This window comes from Schistosoma haematobium, chromosome ZW (assembly GCF_000699445.3).
Source record: "Schistosoma haematobium chromosome ZW, whole genome shotgun sequence".
NCBI classification, from domain to species: Eukaryota; Metazoa; Platyhelminthes; class Trematoda; order Strigeidida; family Schistosomatidae; genus Schistosoma; species Schistosoma haematobium.
The window spans coordinates 69,159,552-69,180,037 of record NC_067195.1 but is presented as its reverse complement, the minus strand read 5'-3'; the positions used below and the strand labels follow the sequence as shown (position 1 = coordinate 69,180,037).

The window sequence follows — 20,486 nt, the reverse complement described above, 5'->3', positions numbered from 1 at the left end:
CTGCGGGGTATAAATCATCCTACTAAAGGCCCTTTATTGGAACGTTCACATTTAGATCACAGCTTGTCGTTAACTTTGATTTGAATTATCTGCTTTAAGTAATCTGCTTTAAGGCTGACACTGTCTCGATTTCATTCATCCTTTATCTTCATCTAGATCTTGAGCTTTGTTCCTTATTTTTATTCTTTGATTTCTTTTGTTTTTTCTTCTGATGCATATGATTTTCAACTCGCTAATCATTGTGATATTTTCACTGTTATCTCTTTATTTCACTATGATGTTGCAGCATAAACCACCGATCTGCACTTGTAGTAGGTCTATCTTGCTTTCCAAACTTTAGTCGTTAAGTTTCGATGCCTTGTCGAGCAACTGTTCCAATAAACTAACAGTATATTAGGCGTTGTTGGGTGGGGTAGGGGTTCGAACGGAATATATATGTCACTAAAATTGAATATGATGCTGACAAATATTTCTGTTTTATTCTTCCTCATAATAATTACCTTCAGCTCTGTATATTAATTTTGTTAAAATGTCTTTCAAATAGTTGTGTCTTTTTAATCTATCTCATATTACTAATTACTGACTTACTAAACAGACTGACAAAATATGTATATCTTCTATCAGTAGGAATGAACTTTTCATCTTTCAGAAAAGTGAGAGACAAGGAAAAAGAGAATGTGTAACAGAAAAAAGAAAAAAAAAATCCAAAAACTACGTTTGCTTGATTTTCTTATTCATCGTTAGGATTTTTGATTATCCGAAGTCTTTTTTTCAGGAAAACTTTTCATTTCAATGTGAAAAGGTTTAATATTAAATACTACAAATATGTTAGTAAAAATGAATGAATAATCTTGTTGTAGTCATTTGTTTTGTTGCTGTTGTTATTCTCATTGTCATTATTTCTTCCAATGTTTTTTAAATCAATTTTTGCCAACAACACAGCTGTGTAACATTATTCTTTATGAATTTACACTTTTTATATTGTTCGTATATTCTGTCCATAGGTTTTCTTTGCTGACATTTATAACACGAACATATAATAATAGTAGTTAAGTGTTATTTAATATCTCATCATCAATGGTACTGATTTATTGTTGATACCCTTGAAAGAATTTGTATTCGAGCTTTTGGCACCATAAATATTATATCTCCGGGTAAAATCTACTTTACTACCTGGAGCAAAAAATTTCAACATTGGGTACAAAGATGATATGGTTTCTTTGTGAAATTGAACCCCAATTTCTCCTAATCAGTGTTTGTATGTTTGATGCAGCACTATCTAAATGCGGATTACTTCCTAAACTGGCAGGTTCTAACATTCACTTTATTCGGTTAGTTGTTGAAAATAGTCAAGGAGTGCATGTGTCTGTATAAGTAGTGGTGGTTCTACTGTGGACAAGGTCAGTCTACATGCCACTCTCGACCACGTTTTGCAAATCTTATCTCAGTGGCTCTCTTGTTGTAATGACTTCTGCCCCTGTCAATTACCATGTGATAAAATCGCCAATCAGAATACCGGCTTGTATGTCCCTGTGCTAAACCAGTGATACATCAACCAACACTAAATCCTTATTGGTCCTCGAAATAGTAGTTTCTCGCTTAGCCCTGCCCGTTGAGTCCAGAACACAATCTCAGCCTCCGCTGTATAAATCGTATATTTCAGACGTACTTGGTTTATATACAAGCAGACTAGACAGCATCACCCCATAAAATGCAAAATAATAGCTTTATAGGATTGAGCCAGAAGTGGCTATGAGTTTAGGAGACTGTAGCTAATAAACTGGGAATAGATTAAAAATGGCAAATCGTATAACAGTAGCCAATCGGTCATATGAAAGCTTATGATAAGAGGAAAATGAGTATACATATAATCTAGTTAATTAATAGTCACCCAACAAGAATATATGTAATAATAGTCCCTAAATAATCCTTATCAGTTACCATTCATTTATTCTTCGTTCGGATATAACACTTACTATGAATTATTTTCCCACATTAAGGTGTTGTGGTAAAAGTGAATAGGTGACCATTTTGTGGCATGGAACTCGATATGTAAAATAACTTGAGAATTGACATGTCTGCCCGTCACGACTTCTATATATGAACGAGTTTCTTTAAGCTATTCAGCTTAGTGTTATAAATAAATAGACCTGTTGTATCTTAAACTTATGTTGACGTTTATAGTTGAAATTGGTTAATACGGTAACGTCACATGTCTATATGTCGCGTTAGTGATTACTACCAGATAACCTGAAAATAACATTTCAGCTGAACGTGAAAATATTTTAACATTAAAAGAAATATGCTAAAAATTTATTGATCTGTATTCTCTGTTCATCTGTCTGTCTAACCGTAGCTACTTGTTTATTGACGTTTATACTTTATTTACCAATTTATTCAATATTATCGGTTTAGTGTGTATGTGTGTGTTACGGATGCAGTGATAAAGTCAATCAAAAACTTCTTGATTCATTATTTCTATTATTATGCTCATTTTTGACTTGGTTTTTGTCTTATTATTTATTATATAATTAAAGATAAGGTAATAATTATACGCATATTAAATCATCAGTATATATATATATATATATTTATGTGTGTACATGTTGCAAATTGACAATTCTCCAATATTTTTTTTATCAATATTATTATTGTTATTATGATTGCGATCGTTATTTCAATCACTATTATTCCTATTTTCAATAAAGGAAACCCCGAAACAAATCTCGTAAACATAAAGGTATGAATGAGTCATTAATTTCTCTTCTATTTTTCCCTGTTTTTGATTTATAGTATACACACTGTTTTCTATTGCATGCTGTCATATTCAACTCGGGAATGTCCCGTCTTTTATTTGCTTTACATAAATGTATATCAATGTTATATATGTGTCCAATGTAGACATATTTACATATGTCTGTGAATGTTGTTTTTCGTTATTCTTGTTATACTATCTTACTACTTTAACTGTCATTGTCATTGATTTTCATTTTAATCTTATCACTTTTCCAACATGGTTGTTTTTAAAGCAATTAGTTGTTTTGGTTGTTTTTCCCAAAACTATACTGATATGATTTTCGTTCCATATACGTTATGCTTGTAGAGGATGACGGGGAGTGGGTTGGACATAGTAAAATATTTGGTAATGTCGACCATGATTGTGCTGGTTTTTCACTTTTCAGTTTTGCTCACACTTACATATTTTTTTTAAATTTTGTATCCAGTGCAGTTTAAGTGTTATTTATAAATTTTTGACTGAAATTGTTAGTATTTATGTATATCAACATTTCTATATATCAATTACGCGTATATTTGTGTTTTCAAGCCAGAAAAAAGACAAATTTCTGTCCGGCTAAGTTAAATAATAGTTGTAGATCGACAGGCACAAAATCGATCCATTATTTTCTAGTCATTCTGGTTCAAGTTCAAATCTCTCTTCGTCTACTTCATTTTGTTCAATTTTGTAGCAACAAAAGCCAAGTACACTAATATGGTACCTGGTAAATAAGTTAAATAACACTAGTATGTTCCTAATATTTATAGTAAGAGTGTGTTAATTGTGTACTAATAATATTCTAGTGAACTGACTTATTATAATGCTTTTTTCTTGTTCTGTAATTGAATTTACTATCTAATATAAAATACGTCTTCGAAAAAATTTTATATGGTTACATAATTTAATTCGTATCACTATGTATTTATCTCTGGGTTTTATCTCATTTATCTGAAGTTTTAAATACAATTATATGTTGTTTTAGTTAATGAAGAAAACTCTCCTCATAACATAAGTTTAGATACTGAATCAAGTATGTTGTAAATGTTATTCTTCCTTAAAATATACTATTGAATTTTATATTACTTTAAGAGGATTACATCAAATAAATTCATCATCTTGTGAAATAAAACGTTCTATGTTCTGTAGGGAATATTAAAATAAGTTAAAGATAATAATGACATTTGAAAAACAAATATAGTTAGGAAGTCAATAAGAAATAATATGAATATTTTCAATAGTTAGTCTTCGTCTTAGTAGTAGTAGTAGTAGTATTTAATACCTTAACAATTTTTTCCTTTTACACTCCATACCAACCATAACACCCTTGTATGTGCAGTGTTAATAACGACACATCTTCAGTTGCACACTTGTTGAATGTCAATAAAATATCAACATTTTTGGTTTCCTTACAGCAAATTCTGTTTATGAATAATTAAGGATTTTTGTAATACGAATCAAAGAATATGTGCTCGAATAAACCGAATGTCTGTCACATAACAACATATCAACATTAATTATCCACAGGCTTATAGAGGAAATGGAACTTTCAGGATAACTTTATGTTCCGTGCATATGTAAAATTCAAAATGGAACAACTCTATCTATTCAGTAGCACTCAATAATCTTGAGGTACGTAACAAACCAAACTAGACGTGATGACAATCAATCAGGTAGCAACAAATCTTATTGCGGAAATATAAATTAGCGAATTTCATAGTGGTTATCCTTTAAAAAAAGAACTAACATGTAATAATAGAAAACTACATAATCTGATCTCTTTTTGGTAACACTTAACTAATACTCACTAAAAGAATGTATCACTATTACGACTTTATTCACTCCTCAATCGGTATATCTTTTATGATATCTGTTATTTCTTTCCTAACTTACTGACGATCAGTTAGTGTCTTACTACCACATTTGTCTAATAACTTCTCATTTATAAAGTATAAATATCTGTCGAAACTTAGTATCCAAGTATCTGTTTGTTTAGTTAACTCCAAGCTATAATATTTTGTTTAAGCGTTAATAATACTTCGAGGTTGCCGAATCTGGGAAGGGTTTTAACTGTCAACTTCGTTTTTGTTAGTTAAGTGGGGTTAATCAACACTCTACAGTGTTAAAATAAGTTTCATCTTGTCATTAAAAAGTCTTGAAGTACGTGCTGATTCAAATTCAGCTAAGGCAATGCAACCTGTATTTCTAGACAATTATTCGACTTGATCTCTAAAAACTTTAAATATAATTCCTCAGTCGTGTTTGCAGCATGTTCAACTGATCAACCCCAACAAGGCACCAAACAAGCTTATGCGAACCACTGACAGTCTCAATTGCAGCACAAAAGTAATTTTGGCACAAATTACCTTTACACTTCAAATCACGTGATACATTTTCTGCCTTAAGCAAGAGGAGAAAGTAAAATGGTTTATTTGTGCTCAATCTATAATCAAAGGGTGACTAACAAATGATCCGAATATAATGTGAATAGTGCAGCTGCAGAAAAATAATTTCAGTGAAAAGTGGAGGATCACATGAAATAACACAAACCTATCACCGTTTTACCAGCGTTAGGAATAAAGGATCCCAAATCATTTTGTCGGGGAGAGGTCATAGGCGGGACAAGTATTAAGTCCTACACCGAGGTTCTAATTCAGTTGACTTTCTTCAGTGTGCTCTGACATATAATTATGTTTTTTATTTGAAGTCTGTTTTTATTAGCTTTATTCAACATTATATTTTTGGTACAATACAGAATTCTTAGTACAAAGTATTCAAAGAAGTTTCCGTTTCTTACTTCTTGGTCGATACTGACGATAAATATTAAGTGATCGCCAATTAGGTTGTAACTTGTACAACGAAAGATCGTACACTTTTAAGAAACGCACCTGAATAGGTTATGCGAATAATAGGCATAATGATGTATTTGTTATAACTTGTGCTCTATTAAGTTCTAACTTAATGATACCACCAATTAGAGCAAGGAAATTTATCGACCGAACCAATGACTCGTAAACCCGTACGAGCAGTCTAGATTCCTTATCGGCCCTTCTTCCTGCCTAGCCCTGTCTGTTAAGTTCAGAACACCAATCTCAGCCTCTGCGATATGAATCATTTATTTCAATCACACTGAGTCATATACAAACGAAACAGAACACATCGTACCATAAAATAGGAAACAACATTTGTGCAAGATCTAGCCAAAAGGGGCTGTAAACGTGGGAGACTGTAATTGACAGATCAGGTAAAACTCAAGAGCGGTAAGTCGTATAATAATAGTCCATGAGTTAAAATTAAGCTTATAATATGCATAGTTTAACCACTTAACAATCATACAGTAAAAGTATGTATTGTATTGGTCCATAAATGGTTCCCAAAAGTTACCATAATTCTCGTCGGGATATAACAGTATTAAAGCAAACGAAAATCGAAAACTTGTTGATATATCTAGATGGCAGGAACCGGTAGTCCTTTTCTGTTAATGTCGTGTATATAAGCATGTAATTTCACCGAATAGAATACCTATTCTGCGGGTTAGTGTTTTTTCTTCTGATATCAATTGATTGGGAGCTCACATTGATAACTCTGTTTTATGAGCAGCTATCACTGCATTTCATCTATCGGTCGATATTCTTCTCACTCATTTTATCAACTATGACCATCGTGTGCTTGCTAATTCCTATTTTATAACATAACTTGCAACAGTAAATTGTAGTTGTTTACAAACTTGTGACTATTGTATATGCTCGGTTTTTTGATAACTTTGCTTTCCTACTTAGATTAACATATTTTTCTAAATACTTGAAAGTAACTGGAACAGGTTTTATAGAGTTTTATCAGAACACCTTGTAGTAACTTCCAGATTTTTGAAAGGCTCCACACAATCTCGTTAGTATCTTTGTGTATTAAGTTGGTTTTTGAGAAGCCTAAATTAACATTTGAATTTGATTGGCAATCAATTTCTACCCATAAACAGGAAGTCTTCAGGATTTTTTCATCCCTGTCTTATTTTTCAAAGAATATCCATCGTCATAAGCTGCATATATATTCATATTACTTTCCAGTAATTTTCTTCGTTTGTATGCGTGTGTATGGATGCATTTAACAGCTGAATACGGACGTTACTTGTTTATGAATGCTTTAGTTTTTTGGCAATATAACATTTCCATTGAATTTCTAATTGATTAACCAACTCACTTCATTTCTCTCTACTGTAATCCTTCAATATTTATTCTATATATATATAATTCTGATGTTGCTACTTATGTTCCCGTCATCTCACCGATTTCAATCTTTTACGCACCGACTGTTCACTCCGTATTTTTACACTAACCCACTGGCATACTTGTGTTCTCTTTTATTTTTCTTCAAGTTGCTTCTGTATTATATTATCACTATCATTTTCGATCATTCAATTTCTCCGTACTTTTATAATCACAGAGTCATTTACATTTTTTATCATCTGTATAGGTTATGTGGCTGTTCCGAATCCAGGAGCATAAAAGGTACACAACAGTTTCGAGAAGTTCATATTTTTACAAAAACAAAATGTAGTGTTTTTCTTTGGTATCAGCTATGCACCCTCACCTTCCGAGTGTATTAACTTTACTTTTTTATGGTGGTGTAAACAATTAACTATAAACAACTAATGTTATTTTCTTACGAAGTTAGCAAATCTCTTTTTGTTACAATACTCCTAATTGGTTTGCCTGTATGCCCAAACAGCTGTATTTAACGCTCAGATATTTGCTACATATTGTGGGTTTACATAATTACCAATGGCTTACCATATGTTCTCCAAATTGTTTCCCGTTTATCGCTCAACTATGTATGCTTATGTATCATAACGATCCATCTATCTACCAGCTACCGTTCATTTATGGTTTTCTTAAAACAGTCAAATAACTGATAACAAGTGGAACGAGGCAGTTTAATACTTTCCTCAGTATATGGCGGGCATGGTTAATCATATGTATGTAATGGTTAATACATTGTGAGTAGTACAACTCAACATTCAGGCAAAAGTCTGCACGCCGAACTATGATTTACATATTGTATGATGATCTTAGATTAATTGTGAACCTTTTGTATTCCGATAGGATTTTAGAGCATTAGTACTGTGCTTCATTTTCAGACTTTATTAACATATAGGAATTATCATTTCATAATGTCACAGTAATTATCATCACTTCATTTAAAGCTATAAGCTAACATACCTTTCATCTGATAACAAAATACGATAGTTCATATTCCTAAATGTTGATTAAAAATGTTATCGTTCATAGATATAATGTAAATTCTATGATTCGCTAGTCATGAACTACATTCTATGATCATTTGATAATTGTAATAATGGTTCAAGCGAATGTTTGTCACTTACTGATTTAAACTGGGGCCCATGCACACCATTGGTTGAGAATCAGTGTTTTCCAACTTCCCTAGGTGGGTTCCCCATATCCACTGAACCGGTTATAGTGCCGGACATTCGCTTTTCGTCCTCTCAATTTCATAAACAACAGCCCCACCGCGGTAAGGTAGTGAGTAGGACTTCCCTGGCAGTGGTTGTATACACGTGGTCATGTGAGAGCATTTCGAGTGGAAGAGCTGACTTTGCCCACCCTCGGCCGTACCGGGGGGGGGCTAGATACTTTTAAGTCATAAAATAGGAATCTAGTTGTTTAACTTTCCTGCTCCCATATAAATATCAAAACAAATGGTAATGTTAGTTTGTCAGTAAAATTTAACGGCGTATAATCCTTCACAAGCGAGGAAGTTTTTGCTTCCTCTTGAACTTTATCATACAAATTTTCAGTTTGCCACTATTTATTTCGAATATAATTTAACGTCTTAAAATTATGGATATAATGAGCTTTTAATTTCTTTCCACTTTCATCTTGTGGCTGGTAGCAATAAACACTTATTTAATGTAGTAGCTCATTTTGAACATAGCTCGAAACACTTTTTCGTGTTTTTTCTCCTAACAATTCGTATCACTTACTTTACGTACGTCTGTTACCCTTCCTGGCCTATAAGCTGTAGACCAGAAACCACCAATTAATTCTATCCTGGGATTTTCTTTCCAGTTGTTGACAAATAGTACTTACTTGTTTGATTTCTGCCTCCAATTACCGGTGCAATATTTCCTTTGGTTTTTACCTTGAGTATTTTCAAGTTATGGCTTGCCTCGTGATGAAGTTTGATGATTTCCACAGTGTTTTCTATCCACCTCAAAAATATTTTCAGCTGGTTTATTCTCCGTCATAGTAGGTTATGGCTGATAGTGTCTGATCAATAGATCTCGAGTATCTTGTGTAGACAATTGTTTATGAATACCTGTACACTTTTTTTGATGATGATTCTCCTAATTTTAGCTCCTTACTATAGAACTGTTTTAACATTATTTTTGAAAATTCTGACTTTGAAGTTGGCGGACACTTGTTTTGATTTCCAGGCGTTCTTTTTTTGTAGAAATGCTGCCCTCCATATCTGCATTAAATTTCCCTTACTTATCGATGATACTCCCGTGGTATTTAGAGGCTTTTATCTCCTTCAGAGCTTCACCATCAAGTGTGATTAGGTCGATGCTGGCTGCATGATATTTTCAGGATTTTGCTTTTTCCTCGTTAATGTTGAGGCCTACTGCTGCTGCTCTAGCTGTCTTCACTTGCATTTATTGCCGTGTATGTGATCGGAGGTCTAAGTCGTCTGTTAATTTGAAATTATGTAGCTGTATCCAAGCTGTATATTGTATTCCGTGTTGCCTCTGAGATGTAGAGGTCTTCATAATTCAATCAGCCAGCAGAAGGAGGAAAGGAAGCAAGAGTAAGCAGCCTCGTTTAACACTAGTCTACACTTGTAATGCATCTATAAACTGCCCTCCGTGCACGACCTTGCACTGTGGTCCGTCGTACGAATTACATTTGATGTCGATGATTGCAGGTACACCAGGGTCGAAGATTCCATAAGATTCTCCTATCCATACTGTCAAATGCTTTCTCATAGTCAAGGAAGTTGATGTATAGTGACGGATTCTATTCCGTTGATTGCTCAACGATGATTTGTAATGTCGTGATTCGGTCTGTGCATGATCGATCCTTAATGATTTCTTCGATTGTGGGTGGAGTGTCATCTATAAGAAGGTCTTTGTGTGCTGCTTAGATGTCCAGTGGGTTCAGTAGGGCTGGGGTTTCACTTAACTTAATCAGAGCGAGGTTTTGTCTTCTCATTTCCGCAGTTACTTGAGTGATCCTCCTGATCTCTCACATTGTGCGGGCATTCCATTACCTAAATCAATTTTTGCTGTATTAGTCAAAAAGAGGAATCGGCCTGGTTACTTCCGAATTATATATGCTTTTAGCATAAGGCGTCATGACTGTTCTAAATGAATACCCTTCAACTCTAAGTGTAGAGTTTAAAATGATTTTTTCCTGTTTTTTTAATACATTGTTTTAATAATGAAAATTAACTAACTAGCTTTGCACGGCTTTTCCACTTACAGATTTACTCATTACTTGGTGTGTTTATGTTCACTGCCTAAAATATAATAGAATTGGTAAAAATATTCTTACGCTTTTCAAATATAAACTAGTTATGCTAAGGACAATGTTTTAAACCCATGTTCATTCGGACCGATTAAGAAAATAAAAGGAAGAGAAACAGCCCATAACGTTGACAATTTTATTTACTGGGTTTGCTAATCATGTGGTCGAATCTTGTGTTAAGTATTGGTGACCGTTTAACTTTTGATAAACGTATCATTTATCAACCAAATCAATGTTATTTAACTTTTATTCCTCACTAGTAGTTGTCCAGTTTTGTATATCTCTGTTCGTTCATCAGCAATGATTTTCTTAAAATTTCTTTCAAAGTTCTTTGATTCTTACTTTGTTTGTATGTTTTTACTACACAATGCACTAAAATGCTTTAGCTTTTGTCTTTTCCTAATCCTTATGTAGATCAATATTACTTTGAGGAAATTTGTGGGTATATTTTTAACTGCTTCATACGTGCTTACTTACTCGTTGCAACGTAATGTCTTTTTTAACCTGATAGTAATGAAGCATTTTGATAATTTAACCAAGTTAATTTGACATCCTTGCAAATAGTTATATTCACGAAAACATCATTTTCATGTAATGTCATCTACTAATTTTCTTGATGATTTATATGAATACCAAGTATTTATAATATTCATATTCACTATAACATAGTCAAATCCACAACAACACATGTTTTATACGATTAAATGCTGAAAATGTATTATCATTATTTCCGTATAATATTAATTACGTAATATCTGTCACTGGTAGCTATGAAATTAAAATACAACTTGAATGAAGATATATTTCTTTTCATTTGATTCCTTCTCATAATTCTACGCAGATATATGCGTTTGTATTTAAGTATAAATTTTGGTTGACCAACTTAACTCTACATCTCAATGTTAATTTAGTAATAGCTCAATAAACGCGAAATTAAAACTAAAGCTCGACTACATAGTCGATTAATTATTGCAACTAACTACGTAAGAATAGGAATAGAAATCAGGTAAGTTGGAATTTAAACGAACATAAGTATTTATTGGAACGTTTAGAAATAATTAAAAACGGGTCCCAAACGATTCGTTAATCAGATTAACAAAACACAGTACGTAAGAATAAAGTTAGAAAATAATGTTAAATAAATTTTATAAGGCGTAATTAAGTGAAAGACTAGGATACATAAAAAGGCTGCACACATTTTTTTTATGTACAATAAAACCAAGTTTATTTGTGTATATTCTAATTGAAGTCTGGTTTGTGTATGAGATGATTTCTGAATAAGTTCGGCAAGATTTTCTAAATAACTTTGAGTCCATGAAATGACTATTATCAACCATTAAATACACCAGATTAGAGTTTCTTGTGAAATCAATAGTTCTTGGAATCATAAACGTTTTCCATGAACAAGTCCAAACCTAATGTAGTGTTTTATTTGTTTAATTTAATGCAATTATTAATCATAATAATGTTTCTAATTTGCTAATAGCAAAATGCTGACTTTTTTTGTTTATTTCTCTTTCCAAATTGCAATTTCATTTTATTGTAGTAAAAAGTCAATCCAATGGATCTAGCGCGCGGAATTCCCATTCACATTATCAACAATTATCTGTTTATCCATATGATGCCTATGAGTAGTATAGTGTTGGTAATCATAATAGTCGTTGTAGGTTCATAAGTCATAACAATCCTTCAACTCCTTTACACAATAATTACTACGCATACAGAATAAAATTGCTCTTGTTCCTTTTGTACACCTTTGAAAACAAAAAAATTCATAAAGATTCATTCCCCATTAATATTGTGCACTAATTAATTGCTTTTGTGTTAATCATCATAATCACATATTAATATTTGGTCATCAGTTTCTTTCCTCTTCCTCCCTCTTTTCCTGCTATTCTCTCTGATCCATAATTGTGATTAGTAAATATCACCAAAAAACGATCTGTATATTATATTTCATGTTAATCTATTCAAATTCCATTCTTCCTTTTATTAAAACAAAATATAGTGTCCATTTATTGTTGAATTTATTTTCTCACACATGTTAACAAAACCATTTAGTGTTGTCTTCATTTTTATCTGCGTTAAGGAATTTTTAGCTTGATGTTTTGTTGATTTTCAAATTCATTTTTCCTACTTATATTGTCGCTGTTGTTAGCATATATTTGATAGACTTTGCATACACAACATGTAAGTGATTAATAGTAGATGCATGTTTGTACATGTGTGTATTTGATTTCCTTTTATGTGTTTATTATTCAATTTTCTTCTTTGTTTGTTTGTGTGTATCGCTCATAATTTAATTTTATACTGTTCTTCGTTTCGTTGTATAGGTCTATGTATATGTTTGTCGTCTGAATTCCTCTTTTTGGCTTATGTTTATATTCTTACTGTTGTCAATTTTTTTTATTTTTTCTACTTGCTTCACCTTTCTGAAATTATAAATAATTAATTCTGCTGGGTTTTTTCTATTTTTAACCAATATAATAAGTTGTCTTTATATTTCCATATTGTTTGGATTAAAAAGTCTTTAAAGTAATACTATTAGTTTACATTAAATTTTTATGTGTAAATTTCTCTCTGTATGTAAGTTTTTTCCAGGAAAGTGTAGGGGTTTGTTAGTAGAAGATTTCATCAAAAAGAAGCAAACAAATAAATAAATTTGAACTAACTTATTTGTAAGGAAAGAAACAACACACAAACTCTGCACATTGAATGATTTTCTTTTAAAGATACTATCAGTATTTATACAGAATACAATTGTTTATTACATTCTATTTGGTAATAGTTATACAAGATGAAAACAGTTTTTTCTAAAAAAGAACTGATTAGACAATACTTCATTGTTCCTCATCTTGTCTTTTTTTTAATTGAAAGGAATTTTTTCATGTTTCTCATTTGTTTAATATGTTTTATCATAACTAAATTAATAAATTGATTAAAATTACTACTGCTTATATCCCCTTGCTAAATAAATAAATTATTTAGGTATTTAAGTAGAATTAGTTAGTCAGCACTTCTGATAATCTCATTATTGATATTATAAGTGATTCGCCATGTAAATATGTTTATGACCTAGTTCAATTTTGAACTATATTTTATGTGTAAAGAAAATGTCTTGTTATTTGGCTACCTGCATGCGAAATCGTTGGAATCGCATCCAAATTTATGATGTGATGGAGTAGGAAATCAAATGTTTCTTTAAATAATAATAACTGAATCACCAAGTACTATCTGGTTACCTAATTCGAAGTAGGTAGGATGGGATTCGAACGTACAACCTACTGGTTGAAATCTGATTGGTTTAATTAATAAACCACCAATTCTATATAAATTGTATATGTAATAACATGCTACAAGATGATTTCTTGGCTTTATCATATGTTTTCAATTGTGATTGATGAGCTTATGCGTTTCTAGAGTGCAAATTAAAAAAAAAGATTCTATACAAAATGGAAATCAATATATTCCCGATATAATTATTGAGTGCATACCAATTTACGGACATTACCAGATTAATAAAAAAAAAACAGTATTACATGTAATAGCCAGAGATATTGGGTCAAATTCTTTGGAATGATATGATCCACTAGTTGTTTTAGGAGGATTACAACAATGAAAGGCAACAGTTGGGAACCATGAGTTCTTATCAGGGAGATCATAACATTCTATTGGTGTATTAATGTTATGCAAAAAGTCATTCCCAGTGCTATTACAAAGTAATTCTAGTCATCTACAACCACAGCAAAATTTAATATGATAGGTTTGCTGTGATGCAAGTGTTAAGTTGTTATCTAATCTACTGATTTAATTAGGTAGTTAAATTAACGTGAGGCATAAAATATTTCCGCAGAGGTAATTTTGTTATGCTTTGTAAAAACAATCGGTGATTTATGCTGATTAATACTATATTTTACATATTATCTTATACGTACAGTTAACTGATCCAAATCTTTAAAATTGAGAGTTTAGTAGTTAGCTATAGAGGATGAATAATAGAAATAATTAAATTTTATCAAATGAATCGTATAACTGATGACATATCCGTCGATTGTCGAATGAACCATTATCAATTTATTGTTAGTCCTATGATAGTGTTGTCATATGATAAATAGTTTTTTGCTCAGTACAATGATTAATGATGAACTTTATTGTTTTTTATTATAAGACATCTCAATTAATTAGATACCGATTGATTAGTGAAATTTCATATGATATTAAATTACACTTAGTTGATCAAATCTAATTGTATTGTTGAGTACATCAAAATTACGCGCTTATGAACTATGACCAGTTATCCAGATATTGAGGATATCATAAAAGAGTAATCTTCATAGTTTAGAGAAAAGAGCCACCGATCGGTGGCTTGACGGTTCGCTGCGTCCACCTCCTTTGAAAATTGGTGTGGTGTGAGCCAGATTCCAAATTTCCGATAATGTGCCTCGGCTTAACGAGTGTGGGAACATCACGCTAGGCGGTGTTGTCAAGATTGAAGCTGCTTCCCTCAGTATGTCAGAATGGACCATATCCGAGCCAAGAGAAGTGTCTGATTTTTAGATGCTGCAGTTTCCTGTACACCAAGTAACGTTCAGGTTCACTTCGAAAAGTCCTATGCAGTTGCAGATAAAGCTTTCATCAATACGGTTAATGTGGGTCGGTTGAAATGTCCGAGAGTATTGTTCGGCTAGAAAGTTAGCGGCAACCCCGTCGTTATTGGTCGGGCCATTAGGACCTAGTAGTTGGGAAACTCCAGTTTCAGCTTATCGAAGAGAGACTGCATAACGGAATAAGCTTTTCGGATTGAAGACACATTTATCGATAAGCTTTATCTATTATTGAAGCCTGTCTTCTCTTTTTGTCTTAGTGCATATTTTACTTATATGCTTGTATTGCGTGTATGCGCCGTTGTTACCAGTTCGTTCGTAATCCGTGCAACAGTGTCTTTTGCGGCTTAGCAATCGAAAAGTTCGGTTCTTGATGACTGTAGGTTGCTTGTAGATTTTGGGAACCATTTGAGGAATAAACTGCCTTGTAGCATATAAAATCGTGTGCAGTAAGAAATCCCAATGAGAATCCGTATCAAATTGAGGGTGAACTGGTACGTTTGAAGCACTTGAGCTAATCGGCTCGTACAACCGTCGAAAATATGTTTCATGATTAATGGGTGCAACACAAGTGAACACAGCTTCCGACATAACACACCAGAACATAGTGGGATGTTTGAAGACCCCAAGTCTGTTCAGCTCAACAGTCAGCCCATAGTGCTTTGGGTAGAAAGCTAGATATTGTTGGTGAAATACATTGTAAAGTCACTGCAATGACCATAACGGAGGAGGTCATATCGTATATTACAAAACGCTCACCAATCAATTTATTGGGTTTGGATTGGATTGAGATGTAAAGATTGGCAAATAGTCCCATAAACCTAATCTGCAATCAAAACGGGACTATGGGGGACAACCACAAAAACTCAATAGACGCACTATTAAGCAGAAATAAAAAATATTTGATGCTGGTCATGGATAATGTATGAGAGAGACTTCATGGAGATTTTGTGGATCCAGCATAAGAGTCATGTTTCTAGTTATCATGTACGTATTTACAAAGAAGTCGGAAGTATATATTATGCTGAACTGTTTAGTTAGATAGACTGTCAAAAAGCTGTTCACTTTGCTTAACTGTTTCGAGGTCCCAGAGACTTTGATGACAGATAATGGCTCTCATTTAACCTTTGACACATTCAGGTAATTGTATGATGTAAATGGAATAACTCACTAATGTTCTTCACCCTATCATCTTCAGTCTAACGGACATGGAGAACGCTACATGGACATCTTCAAAAGAGTCAAGCAGCCAACGAGCTTTCGGTCTTTTAGAGAATCACTTTTAATCCTGTTATACCAGAAGGGGAGTCACCAGTTGAAGCCATGTTTGGGAGAAATATACGGACGATTTCTAACCCTACGCTACTACTGAAAAAGTGGGTTGCCACAGGAAAAGTAGTTATACTCGCAATTATAACATGGTGGAAAAGGTATTCATCAAATCATAACAGCGTCGAAAGCTATGGAAATCATGGATAATTGTACAAAATATTGACAAGTTTTTGTACATGGATAAGCTATACGAACCTAGTCCATAAAGATAGAAGGACGATGAAAACTAGTGGGGGACAAGTGAATCGTTCACTAGATATACGTACGGACTATTACAAAGTAAATGCTTCGAATGAGAACGAAAGCAACTAATGAAAAAAGAGGAGGAACACCGCCACAGACCAGCCATCAGGTTTAAAGTAAAACCGAGAAAGAAGTCATATATTTTATCAGAGAGGGCGTTGGAGGAGTCCCAAAATATCCCTCGATTAGTCACTAGAGGCTCAGGAATCCTAGAAAACTTGTTAATCAGTCGACGTTGAAAAGAACCATCGCAGAAACATACAGGAAATTCGGTGTTTTGGTACAGGTTTATTGGGATAACTGCCTATGCAATTATTGTAGTTAGTATGGTTCCGAGAGACCCCAGAAGCTCTATGCTATCTGTAATAGTGTAAATACTGTTATCTGTCTGTCCGTTAACTAGCTTTAGAGTAAAGAGTCTTTTTCACTTTTCGCGCTGTAGCGGTAAATAAATCACCAAAACAAATATCTCTGTAAGTTTTCAACATCGGATACTGACCACATTAGTTTTAATGGACTCACCTAGCTGGAGGTGCTCAGTCATGCAACCGCACCAGATCAGGAGTGGGAACGCCGTGCTCAACATCTACTGCAATCGCTACCCAGATTAGATCAGACGATTCTCGATATATTGACAATCAACAAATATATCTTCCAATCTCCTCGATTCTGTCTTTTGATTTCACCTGATGGGTGTGATTCATATTAGGTGTTACTGGTTAAAGCGTTATCAAACTCCGAATACCTGTGACATCTTCATTAGTGAGCCCAACGTGATCTGGTACACCAAATTGCCTTATTTTTATTTTTTATACATTGTGATATTTTTTCCGTGTTTTTGGGTATATATATTTTTCACTCGTTCATTCTCGTACTTGATATTTCACTGTAACTGAACAGACACCCAAGATACTTAAGCTAAACACTATGTCTCCAACTTCGTTCCAACTGATGCCCTTCTGGCCAGACAACATCAAAGCTTGGTTCTGCTACGCAGAGGCTGACTTCGACGAGCACGGCGCGAACGACACACGTGCACAATTACTCGCAGTAGTCAAGGTACTACCGCGCGAATTCAACAGGTACGTAACACCTAGTATGTTTACTAGTGATATTTCTGAACCCTACGAAGCGCTGAAACGTTCGATTCTTAAACAAGGAGACCTAACCGATCGACAAAGGTTAGTGTTGTAACGTGTGGACTGCAGGTTAGATGCGCAGCGTTTATATCGATCGAACCAGTGACACGGAAAACACGTAGTGAACGGCCTAGTGTCCTGATTGGTCCCGCTTCCCTGTCTAGCCCAGCCAGTTGAGTCTAGAACGCAGGTCACAGCCTCTGAGTTATGAATCATTATATTTCAGACATACTCTATTTATATACCAAACAAACAAACCACATCGTACCATAAAAATAGAAAACAACATTTACACAATATGTAACGAATGAATTAAATAATAGCCAATAGGGGATGTACATTTAAAGTCCAAGGCCACCATAGACTTAACACGATAATTATTGGTATATTTTTCCGACTATCCTAACAGTCAGGTCAACTCTTCAATAACATCGACCTGCAACGCGGTTCTGCGACGGACATGTTGCAACGGATGAGAGAGGTTATAGGCACAAGAACTTTCGACGAAGGCCTATTCTATCAACTTCTCTTGTCAAAACTTCCCCAACAGGTGCAAGCAGTTCTGGTCTCGTTTCAGAACAACGCCTTAGACGAGCTAGCTGCATCTGCCGACCGCATTTTAGAAATTACGAAATCTTCTACGACAGAGGTTTTTTCAGTCAGAGAAAAGCCTCACACGACTCAGAATGATATAACCGACTTATGTCATACACTCACGCGTTATCTTAATCTTCGTAACGACCGTAAGAGATCGCGCACTCCACGTAGAAGCATTTCTCGTAAGCGATCTGTCTCTAGACCACGAGAGACGGATAATCCCGACTGGTGCTGGTATCATAACCAGTATGGAAAGTCTTCCAGAAATTGCAGAAAACCCTGCAATTTTCCCAATACGAAACCGACTGACTCGAAAAACAACTCAGGAAACTTCCAAGCTGGCACGCGTTAACGGCAACCGTAGCCGGTGAACATAGACGTCTGTCATACGTCACAGATGTGACAACGATATTTCGCTACCTCGTCGACACTGACGCAGAAGTTAGCGTTCTCCCAGCGAATTCCAACGGTGGGCTTCAAGAATCGGCTCTAAACTTACAGGCGGCAAACGGAAAACCTATCGCTACTTATGGCAAAAGGTACGTCTACCTTAACGTGGGTTTACGCAAACTCATTCACTGGGTCTTCGTTGTTGCAGATGTTTCTATGCCAATCATTGGTATGGACCCTCTACAACACCATAATCTAAGCATCGATACTCGCAAATGGAGGCTAGTAGACGGAAACACTAATTTGTCCGTTTGCGTAACTTCCCTTTCTGGTTGCAGATTATCCCCAGTCACACTTGAGCATATGATAGACCCACTCTATCAACCACTACTCGATAAGTACCCTGGGATACAACAAACGCAATCGAAACTACCGTGTGTAACCAGCAACGTTACACATCACATCACGACTACAGGACCACCAGTATTCTCTAAAGCACGACGACTAGCTCCCGAAAAGCTAAGGTTAGCGAAAAACGAGTACGATCACATGATAGATTTAGGAATCATATGACAGTCAAATAGCCAATATGCATCTCCGTTGCACATGGTCCCTAAAAAGGACAGCAACGATTGGCGTCCATCTGGTGACTATCGGCGATTGAATGCAAAAACCATTCCCGATCGTTACCCGTTGCCTCACATTCACGATTTGACAGCTACCCTGAAAGGTACGACTGTCTTTTCGAAAATCGACTTGGTTAAAGCGTATAACCAAATCCCTATGGCTACTGACGACATACCGAAAACAGCTATCATAACTCCCCTCGGACTCTATGAATTTTTGCGAATGCCTTTCGGTCTAAGGAATGCTGCTCAAACATTCCAAAGATTCATAGACGACGTTTTTCGAGGTCTCAACTTCGTACATGTGTATGTTGATGACTGCCTAATAGAAAGTCCGGACAGAGAGTCGCATCTCAAGCAACTGGATCTTGTTTTCGAACGACTTCAAAAACATGGCATTACTGTAAACATTCAGAAATGCCAAATTGGAACCGACTCATTAGACTTCCTAGGACACACTAGAGATGCTCAAGGCATTCGACCCCTTAGGACCAAAGTGGCGGCAATTCTGGATTACCCAGAACCGACCACGATTAAGCAACTACGAACGTTTAACGGCCTTGTAGGTTTCTATAGACGATTCATACCGAAATGAGCGTTACTCATGAAACCTCTTACCGACTAACTTCGTGGAAATGCGAAATCCATTAGTTTGGACGACACCGCACGAAAAGCATTCTCCACAATTAAGGAACTCATCGCTAAAGCAACAATGCTTGCATATCAGAACACCTGAGCACCCATTAGTATCGCAGTAGACGCATCCGACTCAGCAATCGGAGGAATCTTACAACAATGTGTTAACAACTCCTGGCAACCTTTTGCGTTTTTCTCTAGACGGCCTTTAGACACCGAATCGAGGTACAGCACATTCGATAGGGAACTCCTAGCCATGTATTGTGCTGTATGGCACTTTCAACATTATATCGAAGGTCGTGAATTCACCCTTTTTACTGACCATAAACCTCTTACTTTCTCGTTAAGCTCCTCTTCAGACAAGTACTCACCTCGTGAGTCTCGACAACTGGGCTACATTTCGCAGTTTACTTCAGACATTCAACACATCTCTGGAGCAAACAATGTAGTTGCAGACGTCTTGTCTCGCATGACTTCCTTGGACAGTTTCCAAGGAATCGACCTTCTTAAACTCGCCCAGCTTCAAAAATAAGACAGTGATCTTCAGCACGAGTTATCGTCAACAACCCTTAGGCTGCGCATCAAACAGATGGGAACAGGTAAGG

General features: G+C 34.8%; 1 protein-coding gene across 5 annotated transcripts in view; it reads left to right on the top strand.

Annotated features, from left to right (window-relative positions):
• The window catches only part of MS3_00004250 (uncharacterized protein), a 53,420-nt gene extending 38,976 nt beyond the window's left edge, over positions 1 to 14,444 (top strand). The window contains exons 19-21 of one of the 5 annotated variants that reach the window (XM_051212149.1): positions 2,709 to 2,740; positions 7,244 to 7,278; positions 11,861 to 14,444. In XM_051212149.1, coding sequence (XP_051072299.1) covers positions 2,709 to 2,740; positions 7,244 to 7,275 — 64 coding nt within the window. In that variant the 3' untranslated portion in view covers positions 7,276 to 7,278; positions 11,861 to 14,444. Of the gene's footprint in view, positions 1 to 2,708 lie in introns of all 5 variants that reach the window. The other 4 variants (XM_051212151.1, XM_051212150.1, XM_051212152.1 and 1 more) reach the window with 4 other exon arrangements.
• Positions 14,445 to 20,486: the final 6,042 nt, after the last annotated feature.